General features: G+C 36.0%; 1 protein-coding gene across 1 annotated transcript in view; it reads right to left on the bottom strand.

The window, feature by feature from the left end:
* The window catches only part of LOC104464935 (chromosome unknown open reading frame, human C15orf41), a 100,567-nt gene that overhangs the window by 52,716 nt on the left and 26,153 nt on the right, over positions 1–21,698 (bottom strand). Inside the window, exons 6-10 of the mRNA XM_010077797.1 lie at positions 20,390–20,469; positions 19,986–20,035; positions 15,543–15,610; positions 10,423–10,488; positions 7,145–7,250 (exon numbers count right to left, since the gene is read on the bottom strand). Coding sequence (XP_010076099.1) covers positions 7,145–7,250; positions 10,423–10,488; positions 15,543–15,610; positions 19,986–20,035; positions 20,390–20,469 — 370 coding nt within the window. The remainder of the gene's footprint in view (positions 1–7,144; positions 7,251–10,422; positions 10,489–15,542; positions 15,611–19,985; positions 20,036–20,389; positions 20,470–21,698) is intronic.

The raw sequence follows: 21,698 nt of genomic DNA, 5'->3' as shown, positions 1-21,698 counted from the left end.
AGTGTGTCTAGATTTTTTTTAAGATGAGCTTTTTGACAGATAAAACAAACAGCATCTACATTTCTAATTAACTTAAATTTGGCATATACAAATACAGGTCAGTAAAGCTATGATATGCTACTAGATTATCTTCTGTCTGAATCTTGCCCTTAATTTGTAAAATGTAAATTAACTAATTAGAAGAAAAGCAGTATTATCTGTGACAAAATGCTTCTACTTCTTTGCTTTGTGACATTTATGATCAACTGTAGTCCTTCATTCTAACTTCTAGGAGATGGATAATTATGGTCATACTAATTTATTAGGCTTTTAGTATTTTAAACCAAATGAAAACTTCGTATTTCTGATGGCAAGGAAGCACAACACACGGCAACATGCAGCTAAATTACATACTTGCCAGCTTCATTTCATTCACAATATTACGGTGTTTACATGTGTATGTTGTGTGAATATAGGTATGAAGGTACCACTTTCAATATTCAAGTACTTGACTCAAAGGAAAATCTCTATTAGTAGTATTAAAATTTACTTGAAATCTCTGCATCCTTCCTATGCATGATGCATAGTAATAATATGCTTTGCTCATTAGTACTAAGAGTTGAATTTTGCTTTATACTCCTACTTCCCTCCTCGATTGTTCTTTGAAATGTATTAGGATTACAGAATTATATGAAGGAAGGGGGAGTTGGTCAGTCTTGAGTTTCAGCTCAGTAACTTGACATTATTAAATAAAAAATATATGATATCATAGTTTACAGGAAGAGATTCTTTTTGCTTTGGTTTGGTTTTAACTATTAGTAGGCAGATAAAGACTCAACACTAAGAAATACATTGAAAATGTCAGATGTAAATGTCAATTAAAAATTACGAGGAATTCTGAAAGGTAAGGTCTGTGGGGGGTTGACATTCTTTGACACAGCGGAGTGTCTGCAACCAGGCCTTTGGCAAGCATAGCAGGATCTATGCTGTCAGCTCCTATCTTACATAAACTTAGATGCTTGTCTAATCTGAATGAGAAATACCAGGAAAATTGGAGCTGAAGCCTTGCAGTAATGTGGATGGAAGCTGAAAATGCTCTATCTGCACTACATGACTTTCCTGTGACATGCTAGTATTTAAGACAGTACCAAAAAAAAAAAAAAAAGGAAAAAGAAGGGAAAAAATAATTTAAACCAAGCTATGCAGTGCTTAATTTACTATTTAAGTTGAGAATGTAACTGGCAGTAAAACAGGCTTAAGTGATAGAATTAAATTACAATGAAAATCCCAATTTCATGTCCATATTAAATACAATATTTAAGGAGAATAAAGCATGAAAATATATACTTCATTAATACCAGCCATCCAAATGTAAATGCTAATATTAATATGGTATGGTCTGTTCCTTCTTTGCTTTGACAAAAATTAGTTTCGATACAAAAATCCCAACCTGCAATGCTCAAACAATTAAAATTATAGCAATGCTAGGCATGAGCCATGGTCTCAATGGAAAATGTCTTCATGGTCTGTTATTCAATCACGTTGTGAAAGAGACGATGACTGGTAAAATTTAGAAACCTTACTTGTGAGCTAAAGTAGAAAAAAAAATTATAAACTACATGCTGATTTTTATCCTGTTCATGTGTCATTAGATAAAGATAACAATAAGTCATGTCAAATGCTGTTATAAATAAGCTAAATGCATCTAGAACATTTGTGAAGCAGAGAAGTATGCCTATATATTTTTGTACGTGTGTGCGTATGTATGTGTGTGAGTGTACACATCTCTTTATCTCGTAGAAGAACAAAGAATTTTATCGTCTTCACAAATTAAACTATTGAATCAGTACATTAATAGAGAATGGGACTCTTCACTGCTTTTGATTGTCTTCTTGTCTATAAACAAACGTATCTTACTCAGTGCTTCTAAGGTTAGCAAGCTGGCATGGCAAATTTTTAACAAGTTAATTTTTTTTGAAGAAACTTATCCATATATAGTCCTAAGCTGCAAAATTCATAATAAACTCTTCTGTCTACATCCATTTTTGTTTAAGATTCATTTACTAATTCAAGTGGAGCCAGGAGGGAGAGAAAAAGAACAGACCAAAACCCAGGATGCGTTAAAATCTACAAGCACTAGATAGCTAAACAAACCCTAAGTCCCTCAGTGTTGAAGTAAGGTCAAAACCTTTCAGCATTGTACCAGTGTATCAAAATATGTCAACAAACCATCATACGGTAAGAAGAAGAATGACCTTTCAGTTCTTTATGTTTGGGCTGCCAATGAAGCTCTGGATACTGGGTATGCATGAACAGTTTTCCCAGCCTCTTGACAAATGCAACTCCCAAGGTTTCCTCCAAGTCAAGTTGTTAAACCACTAGCTTTCAATTCACCAGTACAATTTTTTAAACCATTTGCAACTGGAGAATATTGATCTTGCTATAGAACAGACACGCATAAATCCACAGCATAACTCCCTCTTCCCCTACCACGTACAATCAGACAACAATTATTAAAGAGTCTTCACAGTAAGGTGTCAAAACATTTTAAACAGCTGAACAGAAAAAATGTATATTGTTCCGATGTTCTGAGTCAGCCTTTGCTCACATGTGATTCTTCCTTATAGTCAACTGCAAATGAATTTGAACAGAACACCCTGCTTAAAAAACCCTAAGAACACATAGACTGTGATGGTGACTGAAATACAATCCTTTAGGTTTTTTTCTGTCTGTGTTTATCTGAAATTCCTTTTTTAATCTACAGGACTCTTAAGATAATTTTACTATGATTTTTAGTTATAAATTGAAGTCTCAAGATCAGACATAATACATTAATTAACAACCCATTTAATCATGAATGTAGACTTCCAAAAAGTGTGGTTACTATTTTAAAATTACTTATGGGAAACTAGCTATTATTTATTCTTTCAAAAAAACAGAAGCACAAGACTAAAAACATTTAGAATACAAGCAAATGGGGAAAGAATTTAGTAGAGGGATGACTTACCATTCTTACTCAAAAAGAAGACAGAATGCTTCTCTTTCACTATATGAAATTACCTTTAGTTTAATATCAGTGTCAAATCTGACATTTTCCTACAGCCTACCTCATATGTAGTAAAGTTTCTTTAGCTAATAACAGGTTCAAGTTTTCTCCAGGGACTCACCAGAAATTACATTCCAGAATGTACGTATGCCTTAGCCAGGCTTGCAGAAGACAGAAAATGTAAATTGCTGTATTTGAGTTTATATCTTTTTACAGCAAGTCATTGAAAGTGCACCCACTGACCACTATTTGAACTGTGTGCTGCTGATCTGTATATGCCTCTTAGAAAACAGCAGTCATGCCTATCAGCTCTAACACCAGGACTCCAATTCTTTATTTAAGTCAGAAAAATATATAAAATTAGACACCACAAAAGAAAAAAAAAAACCAGCAGCATTCATTTAAATCCTAAAATAATTTACAACATGTTCTCAGACCCTCTTTCAAAGCACGATCGGTTACTTCCTGTTCATGCTCTCCAAATTACCCTTGGTCACACAGACTATGCCACAATTTTTATCCTCATGGTTACAGGAAATACACCAGTGTAGGCCTGTGAACAATGAAAATATGTGCACAAAGTGATGACATTTTGCACATGCAGTTGTCTTGTTTGCTCAGTGGTAGTGAAAGCTATAGCTTGCTCTGTGGATGCCACCACTTTGGACAAACAAAAATACTGAAGGAAGGGATTTTTGAAGTGTATGAATCATTTTATACTGAATTTGTTCAGTATATAAAATAGCTTATTTCTAAAACATAATTCTGCAAAATCAGTCTGGGAACATTCAAGACCAAACTTGCCTTTTCCTGTTTCTTTATTATTGAAAATTCTCAGTATCTAAACAGCATCTTAAATTACAACTGTGCAAACCCACTGACAAGGTAAACTTTGTACATTTTTAATGCGAAGCTTAATTTGAAGATGCGGTTGCAGTGCAGCACTGCAACTGAAAATTGCTTAACAATACCACTGATGTATGAGCCATAAAAAACCTTGCTAAACTGTCCCTGCAGAACTTGGAGTAATAAAAAGGTGTTCTTTTGCACTGAGGTGAACAGACATGGTTGACTGCATCTAGGGAGCTGTTTTGTTAAATGAGAAAGTGCCATTTCTTTCCTGTCACTACAGACCAATTTAAGACACTCATAGATTTAGTTAGCAAAGAGTACAGGATTTACTGAAATATACACATAACAGCAAACAAGCCACGGCTGTGTTCAAAGCTTTCAGTCAGACTGTGTGCAGAATTAAACTTACATCTGTGACAGATGTGAGGAAAAAAACCTAGAAACTTTTCCAGTCTCACTCCTACTTTTCAGAGAAACAAAGGAAGAAAAAAAAAAAAAGATGAATGGAAAAGGTCTAAAGCTTCTCACCTTCATTCCTTTCAAATATCTAGACATGTATTTCTATCCAACATCTAACAGGCGATGTTACAGGCTTTTTCTCCAATTTCAATTTGGCTTTAAGTTCAACCAACAGATTAGGTTTACAAAACTCTAAACTATCAGCTGAGTGTCATGATATCTCTGCTGTGAACTGATGCTTCTTCTCCAAATGATTTCTCCTTCAAGAGGAAAGGACACACACAGGTGTGCTGAATTTGTCTGGGAAGTTGGTTCTCACTTGAGAGGTCCCTCCATAGGCTGATTAAATCACACAAAATCGATTCACAGTTTATGCAACTGCACCTGTGTCTTTTCATACCAATAGTTTCAGAGAGCAATGCAAGTTAACTGTCTGATCTACATGCAACTTCATCTGTCAACAAGTGTTCATTAACCCAACTGTCATTACATTAGAATAAGCTGCAGTAACTCAGAACTCATTTCAGAAGATGTGATACTGGTTAGTTTGGCCAAGCAGTACCAAAATTAAAACTAACAGGATTTGATCTTTAAAAAAATCCCAGAGAAATCTGCTTAATTTCCACAGTTAACCTACCATCAAATTCTGGTTTCAGGGAGTAACAATTCACTAAGGAGATTTTTAGTTTCCTTTATATGAACGTAAGTCACTATATTTCAGTATAAATTCTTGTAGTTGTTTTCAATATGAACAGCTATAACAGAAGATTTAGCAAAATCTCAAAACTACTCCCAAAACAGTCCTATTGATCCACATGCTAATTCAGTCTAGCTTTTGTAACGTTAAAGGTACTCGACTAACAGCTCAGTGAGAGGTTATTCCATTTTTAAAGTTGCAATATTAATTACTACATGATAAAATTAAAATGAAGTTAGCTATGTCTTGGTTTCCTGATAAAAGCATAAAAGAAGTTGCTTTTGGAAATATCAGGTTAAAATGGTACACACTATTCTCAAATGTTTTACACATTTTATAGCTCAAACCAAAACACAATTAGTCATTTTATTCAGCACAAAAAAACCCACAGAAACCACAACTTAACTTTGCAATGGCAATTTTACTGCAAACAACAAATGAATCAGTGCATTCACCCTACTTGTCTACTCACTCCATCTCAACTTAGTGAGTATCTTCATGCTCATTATCTATTTAAAATTCACTTCTTGGAGCTCCTTTTCTCTTGATACTATTGCGTATCCCTTCACACACATTCCTTCTCCTCAGGGAATATTGGAGCCAGTATATCTAAGGGTCTCCTCCCAGTCGGAGCTGATCAATCTCCTGTTATTTACATTGATGTGCAAGTTCAGCACCATTTACATCAAAATCTTTCCTGCCATTCTCACCATTTGCCTAAATATTGTATATAGTCAAATTTCTTTCTAAGTCTTGCACTCTGGTTTTATGATTCACAAATTCTTTTCTACAACTTTCCTGTAGTATAGTGTCTTCATCCAACAACTGACAGTCCTCCTGAGGTTCCCATTACCTCAATTCAGGTTTTCCAAGTCACTGCTTTCTGGGATTGTCAAATAAGAGCAGGTCCTTGTGTCAGTCACGAATGCTGCTACAGAGAATAATTCTGAACTCTGATGATGTTATTGTCAAGATTTAGTTTCCCATTCTCTTCTGCCTCCTACAGAATCTGCTTTTAAGGTATTTCCTAAGCTAAGGCTAGCTATTTTCACCTTGACATATATTCAGCTGAAATGCTAACGGTCACCAGACTGATATTGGCACCCACTGTCTATTTGTTGTATGTTCACACGTTTGTGCCATCTTCTCCACTATCACTCAGATTTAATTGACGCTCTCTTGTGAACACTGAGCAGACTTCTAAAATTATAGTTTTAAAAATCCTTTATTAAAACTTTAATTTACCTCACTTACTACCTTGCTTAGGGTTCTACCACACACAAAAATGGAACTGAAGATGAAGCACCTTGTTTAGGATTTTTTTTTTTAAGAAAAAACCTCCAGTGAGGAGGCTTCTACTACCATAGAAAGATACATATATATATATACACAATAATGACCTTCATAAGAATAAAGTAGAATTATTTTAACCACCTTTACAGAAATGATCTTTATACCAATTCCATCAATATGCTCAAAGATTCTGTCCTGCTTAACGTTATTTCCCCAATTATGTTCCTGCAAATATGTACTACATTTTTTAGCTTGAAGATAATTGTTATTACTGTTTAAAATGTAGATAACACTAAAAAAACTCACTTTATTAAAAACCCCAGTGAAACAGTATTGTCCTAGATACGATGACAATGAGCAGTAAAGTTCTTTATACAGAAAGCCCATTTAGTTAGACTGTGAAGATTTTATAACAAATTTGGCATCTTGCAGGTATTACAAAACGTTACAGGAAAATCTTCCTTCAAAGTCAGGTACTAAAAAACCTGATGCATAACTTCTGTACCAAAGTAACTTATTCTGTCATCTAGCATCACTGTAAAAATACCATATATATCTGCTGCATGTCAACAATTATGATGTGAATTTTTCAGTAATATTTCAGCATCCAAATTTGACATACTAATTAATACCATTTTGCCCATGGTTAAGGCCACCCCTTGATCACAAGCCCCTCTACATGACACATTCAAAATGCCAGATTAGTAACACGTATTTTGTTCACATGGCTTAATAAAAAAGTCACTAGTGTTATTTCCAGTAACCTCTTTCAAAAACGCAGTCCTACTTATATGTAAGGAAAAATAACAGAAATGTACCTGTTCCAGTAGCTCCAAAACTGGTCCTGCAAGTAGGTTTGGTGGCTACTCTCATCACCAAATGAGGCTTTGCTTTCAATCCAGTGAACTATGTGTCCTTCAACAGCTAGTGTGATAGCAGAAAATACAGTGAACTCTAAAAATCAAACTCAACAGCCTGTAAGAATGTGTTTGGGAATATCCTATTGCCCCCCAATCTATCACATAATTCATGCTTGCAACAGAGTTACATATTTGTAAATATATCTTTCAAATATGTACATAGGACATTTTTTCAAAAAAGTACTAGAAAATATTTTAATGGAGAATTATATCAATTTTATCTCTAAAAGATCATTCTTTCTCCAAAACATAATGTTGGGTATCACTACTGAGGTCTTTACAAATGTTTCCTTTATTATGAGTTCCCTATGATATCCACAGCCATGACGTCTCAGCCTAAGTTTGACCTGGGATGAGGTACTTAAAGGGCATGCAGACCCAGAAGCACAATACAGAAAGATTAGGAGAGGCTATTGCAGCACATGATTGACCACAGACTGTAAAATTACTCAGGAAATCTGGGTAAATAACTCATTAAGCCACCATACTAAGGTCTATATCCACCACTACCCTGCTGTCAGTAACCAACTTGTGTAGGTCTACACTAGTACATCGTCCCCCTACCCCCAAAACCTTTAGATCCCAGGAGATACAACAGCTGAGGCATAAACTGTGTAGTCAGTTGAGAAGCAATTTCTAAGAAACATTTGCCTTTTGTAGCAATATACTGAGTCATGAAGAAGAGAATGCAAGGACTGCCATACATTAGTTCAGATGGGACAGCAGGTAGAAAATTTTTTTCTTCCAATCTCGAGTGACCAAAATAATTTGAGGAAAGTAATACACTATCACTATTTGTATTTTTAAAGACAAATCCATGCAAAGAAATTAAAGGCTATTTTTAACCTTCTTTAATAGGGTAATGTCCTGGGTTAAGCTGAGACAGAGTTAACTTTCTTCATAACAGCTAGCAAGAGGCTGCGGTTTGGCTTTATGCTCAGAAGAAAGCTGATAAAAAGTGATGTTCATGCAGCTGCCAAGGTCTTTCAGCATCTCTGGCTGTCTGCAGACTGCAGAAGCTGGAAGGGAGCACAGCTCCAGTTACTAGCCCAGGATTTGATCTTAGGTTTGGGACTGAGACCCAGAGTGGCCAATAATCTATTCCATAACATACACGTCATGGCCAGGTGAGGACCCTCCGGAAGTTTGTCCCTTTTGGTTCCGGATCTCTTTTGCTCTAGGTGATCTCGCTCCAAGTGGTCCTTCTCCCAAGGCCTTCCCCCCTCCACCCTGGTCAGCTCTCGGTCTGGGATGCTCAGACTGTTATCTCTGTTCCGTGAGTGCGGTTTTGGGGCTCTCCCTGCTCTGGGATCATTAGCCGGGAACAAGCAGAGCCTTGGTCATCAGGTATCACTGTGCATCACTCACTTGTATATCTGCATATACTATTATTTTCAATATTATTGTAGTTTAGTTATTAAATTGTTCTTATCTCAACCATGAGTCCTTTTTCACTTTACACCTTTAATTCTCTCCACCATCCTTGGGAGGGGAGAGGGTGAGCAAATGGGTGGCAGGGTTGGCTCCAAGCCAAGGGTAAACCCATCACAGGTAATACTACAAACCCAAGTATTCTTTTGGGTGTTTCCCAGTTTCCCTTTTCAAGTAATAAAAAAAAATTAGCTCCATCTAGTTGCTCTTCTAGTTTCCATTTAATCAAGCTCCTGAATACTGGGATATAATCTTATTTGTTTCTAATGTCAAAGTGAATATTTTAATACCAAGTACATATTGTGTATATTGTTGGGGAATCTTATCAATGTATATATCTGACAGGCAGGTTTTAAGAAGAATGAGCCAGGCTCTTTTTAGTGGTGCGCAGTGTGTACAGGCCCAGAGGCAATGTGCACAAACTGAAACACAGAGGGTCTCTCTGAACATCTGGAAACACTTTCACTGTGAGGGTGACTGAGCACTGGTACAGCTTGCCCAGAGAGGTTGTGGAGTCTCCACCCTTGGAGATAATAAAAAGCTGTCTGGACATACTCCTGGGCAACTCGCTCCACGTGACCCTGCTTGAGCAGATGACCACCAGAGGTTCCTTCCAGCCTCAGCCAACAAAAAAAGGTATTTTTTTATTTTGTACATATAACCTCTTATTAACATCACTACCCTTTTTCTTTTTTGGAAATGTGATTAGGAATACAAACATCAGTGAGCTATGGAAAGTCTAAAAACTTTTCAGAAGACTCTCACATACATAGTTGTTTATCTATTGGATAACAGATTATTGTGCTGAAAGATGGTATCTCAAGCACTTCTGAGTAGAGAGACATTTTATAGTACACACTCAATTCCTTATACCAGTATATAAATCAGTTATCTCAGTAACAATGTCAACTGCTGTCAATATGAAGAACAAAAAACTAGTCATGTATATGACTTTCACACAGCGCCTTCAGCCTTCTTACTTTCTCTGATAAACCCAATGGTAGGCATCTGCATAGACAGGTGCTGCATTCTATAGAGGCGAAGCAGAAATCTTTCGGCATGAAAGCAAGTTTACAAAAGGTGATTAATAACCCTTCACACTTGGATTACATGGATTTTTTTTCTTCCACAGCTCAGCCATTAGGTTATCTGATTACCTTCTTACATGGCCTCAAGACCAGAAAACACAGATGAACTTTGACATAAGCTTTATATCTACTTTTATTCCTTCTTGCTTCTTGCTATGTAGGCTTTTAAGAAGCAATAGGGAACTGCAGAGTTGTATTTAGATGCAAAGTGATGGCAAAAGAATAACGGCATAACGACAAACCTTTATGCAATAACTTATAGGTGTAACAGTAATACTCTTAAGACTGCTTTGAACTGATTTGCGCTAGAAGTTTAAGACAATTATCGGTACTTGAGAGTTCAGTTCATAAAGACAGTGGGCAGAGCAGGTTAGAGAGAGCAGGGATTTAGAGGTTCTTATTGTTGCTCGTTTTGTTTCTTTTTGTGATAATAAGACAAAAATATGCAGAGAGCAAAGAGGAAACACCAGGTAATACTACTTACAATCAAACCTCTCTGACCCAAACTAAAAGTTCTTAAAATTATTGTATAACTATGGAAAAAAATGAGAATAATTTGTAGTATTCTATAATATACTTCACTTAAGTAGCCATAATATTTTAGCATGAACACTTCTACACAAAATAAAATAATCAAAATTATTTTAAAAGACTTACCTACTGGCACTTCTAAAATAAAGTCTGGTGTTTTGTCGTAACCCTTTGCACGAAGCTGATCTTCAGCTATATATAGAGAATAAGAACTATTGTTTATAAAACTATTCTATTAAGTAGACAGCAGCATAATTAATTTTCTTTTAAATAGGAGTGCAAGAATTACTAGTACAGTCATACATATCTTTCTTATGCATGCAATGCTGTGTCAGATTAAATGAACCTTCGTAGAAAACCTGAAGCATGGATATAAAAATGCTTCTTTGTCATCCCTGCATTTTTATGTCTTCATTATAAACATCATTAATTCAAGCTGTCATACAGTATTTTATAACCCTCAAATATTCAAAATAAAGAGGTATATTCACTGATTGAAAGAAGAGTCTCCCCACATTAGGATGCTGTTAAGATTAATCCTACCAGCACCACAAATGTAGATATACTGTAGCTGCCTTATTGGTTTTATTTTAATGTTAGCATAAAGTTGTTAAAAAAGGAACACGAAAATCCTTCTCTTCTAGAAATTTATTAAAGGAGAGAGAAGCCACAATTTTATTCTCTTGTATCCTGCGTTCTATAGAATTTATCTAATTTCAGAACACAGAAAAAAATTTAAAAATTCTGCTAACATTAACTATACAACTCTATTGCTTACAAACATTAGAGCTGAATATTTCAAGAAACAGTAATAAGGACTGAGCAAGATAAAACTGCAAAAGACAACAGATGCTTCCTTTAAAAAAAAAAGCCAAAGCAAGCCCTTAATATTTTCTAAACTATTGTCCTTGATTTCCAATACTATTATATTGGTATTTCTGAAACACCATTTCTCCATTAGAATTTGGAGTGACCTGGTCATTCAATTCCAGGCATGGCTTTCTGTCTTCACCCAAGCTCAACTAATGGCACTACCTAGTAACAAGTAAGGCTGTGTAGCCCCTTAACACCTACTGGGCTGTTGACATTGTCATGCATCCCATTCGCCTTTCTACATCACCTTTGATTAAAATTAATGGTCCATTCTCACTGTTGGGTAGCTTACTTCCAATCCATTTATCAGGTTTGGACAGTAGTCTCATGGCCAATGTTCAGAACTCAGTTTTAGAATACGTTGTGCATATCCTGAAAGGTCAGCAGTTTGAGTCCAAGTAACATTTTAATGACAAGAAAAACATACACTCTTAGAAATAAAAATATTTTAAAAGTGCCTAAATCAAGCTTCCCTCCTCTTCTCACTGAAGAATATAACTTTGAAGTATTTTTTTATATTAGTGAACTAATACTGAAAGCGGGACAGGAGTAATTTTGTAAAGTTGTACATTCACTTAAGTGTAAACTGCAATAGCTGTTTACTCTTTCTGATAGCTGTAGCGTTTTAATTGAAATTTTAGAGTATTTCTTCACTGTAAGCACACCGCATTGTAAATACAAGTCTTTACAATGCAACACCTCATTATATCACCCAATCAGCTATTAAACCTTTCTAGGATTCAGAGACAGACTTGGTTGTTGGCTATTTTTTCAAAGATTGTCAGGCATATGGATAAAAGATGTTTACACTAACAATGTTCTAATTTAACAGAACCTATAAATAGAGGGTTTTATGCCATAACATAAAAATGAGTTAATATTCTAAGTAATCTCTTAATCTTGATAAAAATAATCTAGTTTTACCCAATTCTATGTAACTGTAATCTCTCTTAGTTGTTTAAAACGGTCTAGAAAAGACAACAGGATGTCCCAGTTCAAATTTTCATTATTTGAGAACACTGAAATGGCAATAGAAAGTTCAGTCTGTTCTATCACATCTAACAAATACTAGTATCACAATTTCAGGGAAATGTACTTTTAAGAAGCCCACTGAAAATCAGGACAGATGTAAAAACATTTCCTGATAGGTCAACTTGGCAGGTGTCTGAACTGGAGTTTGCATCAGCATTACTTTTAATATTCCTCAGCAGACCCTTTTTTCAAGGATGCCTGATTACTTTTAAAATCGTTTGACACTAATGTATGGCTTAAAAAAACATGATTTTTGTTTTAAATCTGTTTCTGAATGTTTTTGCTTGGTTTCTCCTAACATTTTTTATTATGATAAATATTGGAAAATATGTTTATAACATGTTCATTTTTTTACGTGAGTTGTCTATCATGTGCAGGAGCATATTTACATGTTAGTCTTTCTTCAAGTATTTTGAAGCTCTATAACTTTGGAGAAAAAATAAATGAAAGAAAAAGAATTACAGAAACTCCCCACAATCACCATAAACTTTTTTAAAAATCAAAACCCCACAAAAATAAAAGACGTTTTCAGCCTAGGAAGCTACAGAAGTATCATTCTGCACCTTAAAAGATCTTTTAGCTCCTGCATGGATGAAGAGAACAACTTAACAATTGTTTGAAAGCCAGCCCTCAGGAGCTTTGACAATTACATGTATGCATCCTCATATTAGAAACTACATTGAAACAGCCCTAATAAGTAGTTATTCTACAGATTCCCCATTTATTCAGATTTCCAACAAAACTGGAGCTTCATCTTCACTGTAACTTCACACTCAGTCCTAACCATTTAACACATCATTGTTCTTATACTAGCCTCTGGATATAACAAGGAAACCAAACATTCTTCTGTTGGTGCATGAATAAGCAGCAACTGCCAATTTACAATTACACCAGAAAACACTGATCAGATTTCATGATTTATATACAGGCTGCTACTGAGGCCCATCATGGCGGGAACCAAAGGAGGATAAGATTCCAGACAAAGGTCAGAAACATACCTTCCCATTAGAGCTAAAAGCTTTCTTAATATATTCACGACAAAGACATGAAAAAATTAAGATCCTATACAGAACTTAGAAATTCCTGGCATTTCAGTATGGCAAGTGAAGAGAATGCCTCCATTGATCACTTTAATCTCAGATGAAGTTATGAAAGACTTGAGAGCTGTGTTTTTGCTGAAGAGAGGATGTGGTATATGATGTGCTTCTCACGAACAGTGCATTACTAAAACACAAACCTCATTAGTTTGTATAAGTTTCCAATCAATTTCTGGGTGAATCTGAAGGTGCTACTTCTGATCTGTAGGCTTTGAAAGGTAACTGCTCTAGAAACAGTCAAATTATGTCCTGGACCTGAAAACCTGTTCCATGCTCCAAGACTACACTGGGGCAATTTAGATTCACTGTGTTCTTTGACTGTGCTTTCTTCTCCTGCAATAGACCCTCTGGTGCCCAGGTGAACACATCTAATACAAAAAAACTTACTATTCTTGAAGAATAGCACGCTGGAATAGTACACTGACATAGAAACGGCAAGAATTCTGCTTCTTTAACATGTTAAAAGTAATGGAATTGCAAGTACAATAATCTAAGTCATAAGCCATCTTCAACACTTCAACACACAGTCTTATGCATAGCCTAACAAAGCCTGAATTTGTTGACTTACAGGAAATAATGTAATCTCTTTTGTTTCCCTGGGGTTTTCTTCAACTAGTTTTGGAACAAATTTTTCAGAAAGGAAGGACACTATTGCCAGATGTTCAGTAGGGTTCATCTTGCAGATACTTACGAAAGGCATTTTTAAAAAAAAAAAAAAAATTAAAAAAAATCACACCCAGAACCTTAGAGACACATGCAATGCACAGAAATAAAAATACAACCACTTAACATATCTTAAATTATGACTAAACAATATTCAGTATACATAAAATGTAAACAATAAATTAAGCTCTTTCACTGATATCTTTACAGTCTAATGAATTAACCCATTCTAGATATTTTGGTTTGACAGCATACATTTCTTAGAGCTTATTTCTAAAGACAAAGCTGATGTTCAACCAAACATTAAAATTTAAATCTGATTTGCATACTACACAAGCTTGCACAAGCCAAATAAAATGATAATCGTTGGGTTGAGGACCCACTAGTGAGTTATCTAGTCCATTCCCTTGTATCGTGACAGGACTGATTTCATTAGCAGCTTTGATGGATGAGTCTCAAGTCTAGCCTTGAATTTCTCGTTGGAGGCGATTCCATAACTTTCCCCGGCAGCTTTATATTTACTGTTCTAGAAATGTTTAGTATTTTAACTCAGCATCACCTCTGCAATTACAGCTTAAGCCTCTTACCCATATCTCTGCTCTTATTAGCCAAGTAGAAAAACCTGCCTCACATTTTCGTAGTGTCATTTGCAAGTTTGTATGCAACAGTTATTCCTTTTTTTCATTTTTCTCTAAAATAAGAGAGCACACTAACTCTGTTTCTTAATCGTATGAACAAATCTTAAATACTTTAATACTCTCTCTAATTTCTTAAATTTGTTCAAGGTTTCAAAAATCTTAACGTGAATCTAGCTTTAGGAGAGATCACAGTTTCCGGTAAAAACAGCAAAATTCCCTGATCACACAAATTTAGTACAACACTCAACCATTAACAAAAGACAGCATTTCACTTTGTTATTTTCTCATCACATAAGGAATTCAAGATATAAGACGACATTGTTAAGTTTATTATCACAATAAGAGAAAGATGTTTTAAACACTAATCATTAATGGCACTCATATACAAGAAACTTAGTGTAGGATAAAAGAAAAAAAAAAAAAAGGAAATAACTTCCTAACTAATGAATCCTTAAAATAACTTTAAATATAAGGATTGTGAAAAGAATGCTTGTGTTGGTTGGGAGGCAGAGGACAAAAATTCATCAGAAACTACACAGAAAACTAAATGCATGAATCCTCTAGCAGTTCTTTAATACATAAAGCATTTTGAAGCTAATATTTCTTATGCTTCCTCCTAAGTCTCATAAGGCCTAGATTATGGCTAATATCTCATGACACCAAAAGTAATACTGCAGCACATATTAAAGCATTTTTTTCAGCTACTTATTCTATAAAATATTAATTGCAAGCCTGTGCATGTGCTGTACATATAGGGTATTAGGTAACTGAGTTCCTGCTCAGTTCTAAATCAATAAAAGATAACACGTACAGCATCAATCATTTTTTACTCTTCCTTTATTACCTAATACAAAGAGCACTGAGGCTTATTTTTTTAAGTAAACAGTCACTGAAATCTTTTAAGTTAAGGATTCACTGGCTAGCCTCTACCACAGATTCTTACCTATGAAAGAGAGATTTTTTTCCAAAAGCATTTCTCGCAGCAAGACTTCATGCTCATGCCCAATAGCACTGATAGCTTTAGGTTAAGAACTGGAAGATAATTCTGGAAAAGAACCAACTTCAGAAAAACATCATAGGTAAAGTAATTAAGTGTAAAATCTATTGGTATTCACCTGTATTTCAGAAATGATCAGTGATCTGAACTCTAAGTTTTGAAATTCCTTACAGGGATTTTCAGAGTCATTTAGCACTTTGTGAAAATCAGACTACTATATCATCAACATACATTTTACAAAATTAAGACCCATTAGATCGTACTTATTCAGTATAAATAAGGGTAATATTTCCACTTCTGCTTTACTTCCCACGCAAATTTAAAATAAAGTGTGAGCTTAAAAAACGTCGTTGAATACCTTTTAAGTTGCTTTGACTGACCAGTGTATCAATTCTCTAATTCAGCAAAGAATGAAATTAACTGTTTTTTTCTCTATATTCTGAAACTGATAGGCACTACATCCATCCGAAACGTCTTACGGTAACAAAACATCCTTTTAATTGATTTTTCAGAAGCATGAACTAATGTCAGCAAAGGATGAAATAATATTTCATAGTGAAGTCCTTTTCACTTCACTGACGGCCTGCTGATCCAATGTACTATTTTTAGCAATATGTAAAAAAGTCACCACATCAAATATTTTTAATGTATCCTCCTGGAGGTCAAAGTTCTCTTCTGGAAGCTTTTAAGAAGAATCTTACAGAACATCATGATAAAGGATCTTACATTATAAAAAGTTAAGTTCCTAATACTATTTAGAATTACTTCTGAAAACTTAAACTACAGATCACCTTACCATTAGACTTAATTACTATCAACACTTTGTGCTGAACAGCAAAAACCTAATTGTATAGAATCATTTCACATATATATATACACACACACACACAATTTTTATTAACTGAAATTATATATTATGTTAAACTCTACAAGCAGTTACAGAACAAAAGAGGCAAATGAAGAACAGCAAAAATGTAAGAAAAATACTGGAAACATAATTTATAATGCACCATAAGCAGAAACACTTAGACTTAGTCTATAATACCTGTTATTGATGGCAATGACCATGGGGCAAAACTTGTAAATAACCTCACAAGCCATTTTCTACTCATGCAATCTAGCAGCCCAGTTTCCCGTAAGCATCTGAATTATTACTGAAAAATAGCCTCTTGGCATTTACAAAGAGGTTGACTTCCTACTTTAGTCCATGCATATACAATTAGATAGTTATATTTAAAATCAATATGTAATCCTTCAGAAGACATTATGTTTTTAAAACCTTAACTTTAAATTGATTTTTAACTATTTTATGCACCTCAAAATTAACATCTAATTCAGCAACATACTTGCAGATAATGCACTCTCACAGCTTAGTATTAAACTTTTCTGTACCAAAATGGAATTGAAAAACTGCTTCTTATTCTCACTGACGTCACTGTGTATTCAATAACTTCACTTGAACAAGAATCTTAAGAGGATAGAAAAGACCTTTTCAGACTGCAGAGAAGTTATTCTTAAGAACTGTTCATAATTCTACATATGTGTTGTTATCACTTTTAAACAAGACACTTTCAAAAGACTATAGCCAGATTGTTCATCAACCAAATAATAATCTTAATTCTGGATATGAAAATTAACGATCAACAACCTTTTAAAAAGTGTAATTTAGTAGATTAGTCCACTTTCAGAGAGCTGTGTTTAATGCTGAAGATAGTCTCAATGAATACAAATACAATTAGAAGTCTATCCTGCTGCTGTTAAAGTTAATGGGAGCAGGGCTGAGTCTGTAGTAGACACCAGGCAAATATTTCTAGTGGAAAGAACATTTTTAAGGGACGACCACCACATGTATCACAACTACAAGACGTGTTTTTCATGCATAAATAAACATCATTGTAGCTTTCCTATACTGCAACCGTACAGTAATATCAAGATCTTCGCCCAGAAAGCATGCAGAGATTTATGCATGGATTCTCTAGGGCTTGGGAGGGAATTGCCTTGCTAGCCTGCTCAGTGATAGCAGGCCATGATTTTGGAATTATTCCTTTGATAGCAGACTCAAACACAAAAAGGAAACCTACAGAGGGTGGAAGCAAGGTCAGGCAGCTGGGGGGCGGGGGGGGAGGGGAATACAAAGAAACTGTCTGAGCACCCAGGGATCCGGTTAGGTAAGCTAAAGCCCTCATAGAATTAAATCTGGACAGGGACATCAAGGGCAACAAGAAAAGCTTCTATAGGTACATCAGTGATAAAAGGAAGAGTAGGGAAAATGCGGGACCTCTCAAGAAGGAAACAGTAGACCTGGTTACCCAGGATATGGAGAAGGCTGAGGTACTCAATGACTTTTTTGCCTCAGTCTTCACTGGCTAGTGCTCAAGCCAGACCACCCAAGTCACAAAAGGCAAAGGCGGGGACTGGGAGAATGAAGAACTGCCCACTGTAGGAGAAGATCAGGTTCAAGACCATCTAAGGAACCTGAAGGCGTACAAGTCCATGGGACCTGATGAGATACATGCATGGGGCCTGAGGGAACTGGCAGATGAAGTTGCCACGCCACTATCCATCATACTTGAGAAGTCATGGCAGTCTGGTGAAGCTCTCACTGACTGGAAAAGTGGAAACATAACCACCACTTTTGAAAAGGTAAAAAAGGAGACCCAGGGAACTACAGGACGGTCAGTCTCACCTCTGTGATCTGGCAAGATCATCAAGCAGATCCTCCTGGAAACTATGGTAATGCACATGGAAAATAAGGAAGCGATGGGTGACAGCCAACATGGCTTCACTAAGGGCAAATCGTGCCTGACAAATTTGGTGGCCTTCTATGAGGGGGTCATGGCGTTGGTGGCTGAGGGAAGAGCAACTGATGTTGTCTACCTGGACTTGTGCAAAGCATTCGACGTTGTCCCGCAAGACACCCTTGCCTCTAAATTGGAGACATGGATTTGACGGAAGGATCACTGGGTGGATAAGGAAGTGGCTGGATGGTCGCAATCAAAGAGTTGAGGTCAACGGCTCAATGTCCAAGTGGAGACAGGTGATGAGTGGTGTTCCGCAAGGGTCAGTGTTGGGACTGGTGTTGTTTCACATCTTTGTTGGCGACATGGACATTTGGATTGAGTGCGTCTTCTGTAAATCTGCTGACAACACTAAACTGGGGCAATCCCAAGCACAAACACAGGCTGGGCAGAGAATGGATTGAGAGCAGCCCTGAGGAGATGGACTTGTGGGTGCTGATTGATGAGAAGCTTAATATGAGCTCAATGTGAGCTTGCAACCCAGAAAGCCAACCGTATCCTGGGCTGGATCAAAAGAAGCATGACCAGCAGGTCCAGGAAGGCAATTCTCCCCCTCTACTCTGCTCTCATGAGACCCCACCTGGAGTGCTGCGTTGAGCTCTGGGACCCCCAAATGTAAGAAGGACATGGACTGGTTGGAGGCAGTAGAACAGGCTGCCCAGAGAAGTTGTGGATGCTTCATCCCTGGAGGTGTTCAAAGCCAGGTCAGATAAGGCTTTGAGCAACCTGATCTAGTAGAAGGTGTCCCTGCCCATGGCAGGGGGGTTGGAACTAGATGATCTTTAAGGTCCCTTCCAACTCTAACCCATCACACCATTCTACGATTCTATGAAACAGAAGAGCTACTCATTCAGGACTTTATTAAAACACATCTGGGGTCACAGTGATCATTCCTAACAAATTATAATCCTAGTCTGGAATACTCAGTACTATGTGGCATTTCCCGAGTATTCTCACTGAATACTGAGGATCTCTAATTAACCATTTCAACACTACAAAAAAAATCCCTTAAAATTCATGCTACATAGGCTTTTTTTTACAGCTAGCTTCATTTCCTTTAAGAAGAACAGAAAGAACTACACTGGAATATCAGATATGAGTTTAAAAATACTAATTGGTCAATCACACCTGAATTGCATTTGAAAACATTCCAGTCAAAACTCATATTCATAACAAAGCAGTGCCACAATGTTGAACACTATCTATGCAATTTATTAATTAAATCACAGAATAATTGAGATTGGAAGGTATCTCCAGAGATCACCTAGTCCAACACGACTACTCAAAGCATGGTCAACTAGTCTCAACAGAAAACCAGGCATGCATTTCAACTAATGAAAACCAAAGAGGTTCAGTCAGGTATATGAATGTGCAGCCACCAAACTGACAATTTCTCGTGGTCCATCTGATTTTTGTTCAACAGTATAAGAGAAAGCTCTGCAGTGAACCTCTAGTTGATTGAATGTAAAACAGAGGAGTACAAAATGTGTTTTGTGAAGCAGAACTTTATGTCAGGCTAAAGCTAGACACATCTCTTCCACACAGTCTAAGCTCGTCAATTGTGCACCTAAAATTTTATGGGAAAGGATACTGTTTGATGCAGTCCACCAGTGGTCCATAACAACAGTCATTCACAGTACACTGCAGACAAATAAGAGAAGTAGTATAGTGATGGGCAACTACAAAACCTTTACAGTTAAACAGTATCTTAAAAACAGTAATTACTTTTCTTTAAAAAGGCTATCAGATGTTGTTTAGATTTAATCACAGAAAACAAAAACTGCATGCTTTTATTCACTATAAAAGCAAGCTATTAAAAAGTGAAATGCTCCTCTCACAAATATTGCATTGCCATTTATGGTGCACCCTGACCTCACTGATAGTTTACGATGACAGTAATTAAATGAGGTTTAAAATCTTTTAGTCTGATAAGCAGATAACAGCATTGCCACAGAAAAAAAAAAAGAAAAAAAAAAAGACAACTGTGATTAATACCTGATAGACTTGATTTGCTAGAACTCCATCTGGAATCTGAGAAGGGTCCCGTAGCATAGTATTTATAAGAGTTTTGGAGGCTAGAGAAACAAAGAATAAAAACATATGAAAAACCTGTTATCTCCGTTGTTCACTTGGCAGGAAGAGTCTCAAGGAAAACATTGATGATGCTGATAATTTAGAAAATTACCCAACCAGCGACTATAAACCTATAAATTTGTAGCTACTTACCCATTGTGATAGGATTAACTCTAGAAGTCTTTAAACACCAAAGCATTTTATTAGCACAGAGTGAAGCAGGCCTTTGTTTACTTATTCCGTTTCACTGGACAGTTTGTGCTTCAGAAGCATCAAGCAGCTAAGGAAACTGCTTAGCAGAAAGAAAATGTAACTCAAAATAATCTCCATGTCCTATGAGAACTTAAGGAAGAAGATACATAAAAATTCGAAACAGCCTTTAAAAACAATGTTTGGTCTCAACAATCTTAGGCACTTTATAGACTTGATGATTCCAGCTTAGTGATTTTCAAATTTATTTATTTACTTATTTAGTGTTGACACATTTATTTGACTGTATTTAAAGCTGGCAAAGGGCTTTCTGTGCTATTTTCAAATGTATAAATCTAAGCCACAAAAGAAATCAGAAGCCAATTTAGGACTATTTATCAGTCTTTTATTCATTGATATTGATACTAAAATGAAAAAAGTAACATAAATCTCCAGATGCTTAAACTGGGTAGTGGCATATACCAGTTAATTACTAATAGTAGTGGAAAGTTTTTATTTTAGAAAAATGCATTCTAAAAACATCAAACATTTAATTCTACAGTTTCTCAGAGAAAAAACAACACTGCTGTGCAAGCACAAGCTGCCTCCTTCCTGGGAACAACTGCTGATAAGAGTTCAGCTGATGGTATATTTATACCATTGAATCACTAAGTGTAGATGAGGCTTGAGACTAGCAAGGTTTCCAGCTTTGCCAAAGATTTCCTGTGTGACTCCAGGCAAATTCCTCTAACCTGTGTGTGCTTCAGTGGTGTAAACAAAGTGAAAAAACTACTCTCTTCCTGTTCTTCCTCTGTTTTGCCTCAACTCAGGGCCAAAACTTTGTCACTTTCTTCAGTGATGGAATCAAAAGGCTCAGATGACACTGTGAAAATAACTCCTTGAACCTGTGACATGAAGGGATCTGCCATATAAGCTGCAATGCTACTAGTATTAATGAATGTGTGTAAATGCTTTGCTGAAAGTACAAAAGACAGTAATTTTAATCTTCTCCCCAAATGTTGTCTCCTAAAAGCATCCCATG

The sequence above is a fragment of the Pterocles gutturalis genome, unplaced genomic scaffold (genome assembly GCF_000699245.1).
Source record: "Pterocles gutturalis isolate BGI_N339 unplaced genomic scaffold, ASM69924v1 scaffold2541, whole genome shotgun sequence".
Taxonomy (NCBI): domain Eukaryota; kingdom Metazoa; phylum Chordata; class Aves; order Pterocliformes; family Pteroclidae; genus Pterocles; species Pterocles gutturalis.
The sequence above is the reverse complement of the archived record's forward strand: the minus strand, read 5'-3'. Positions and strand labels throughout refer to the sequence as shown.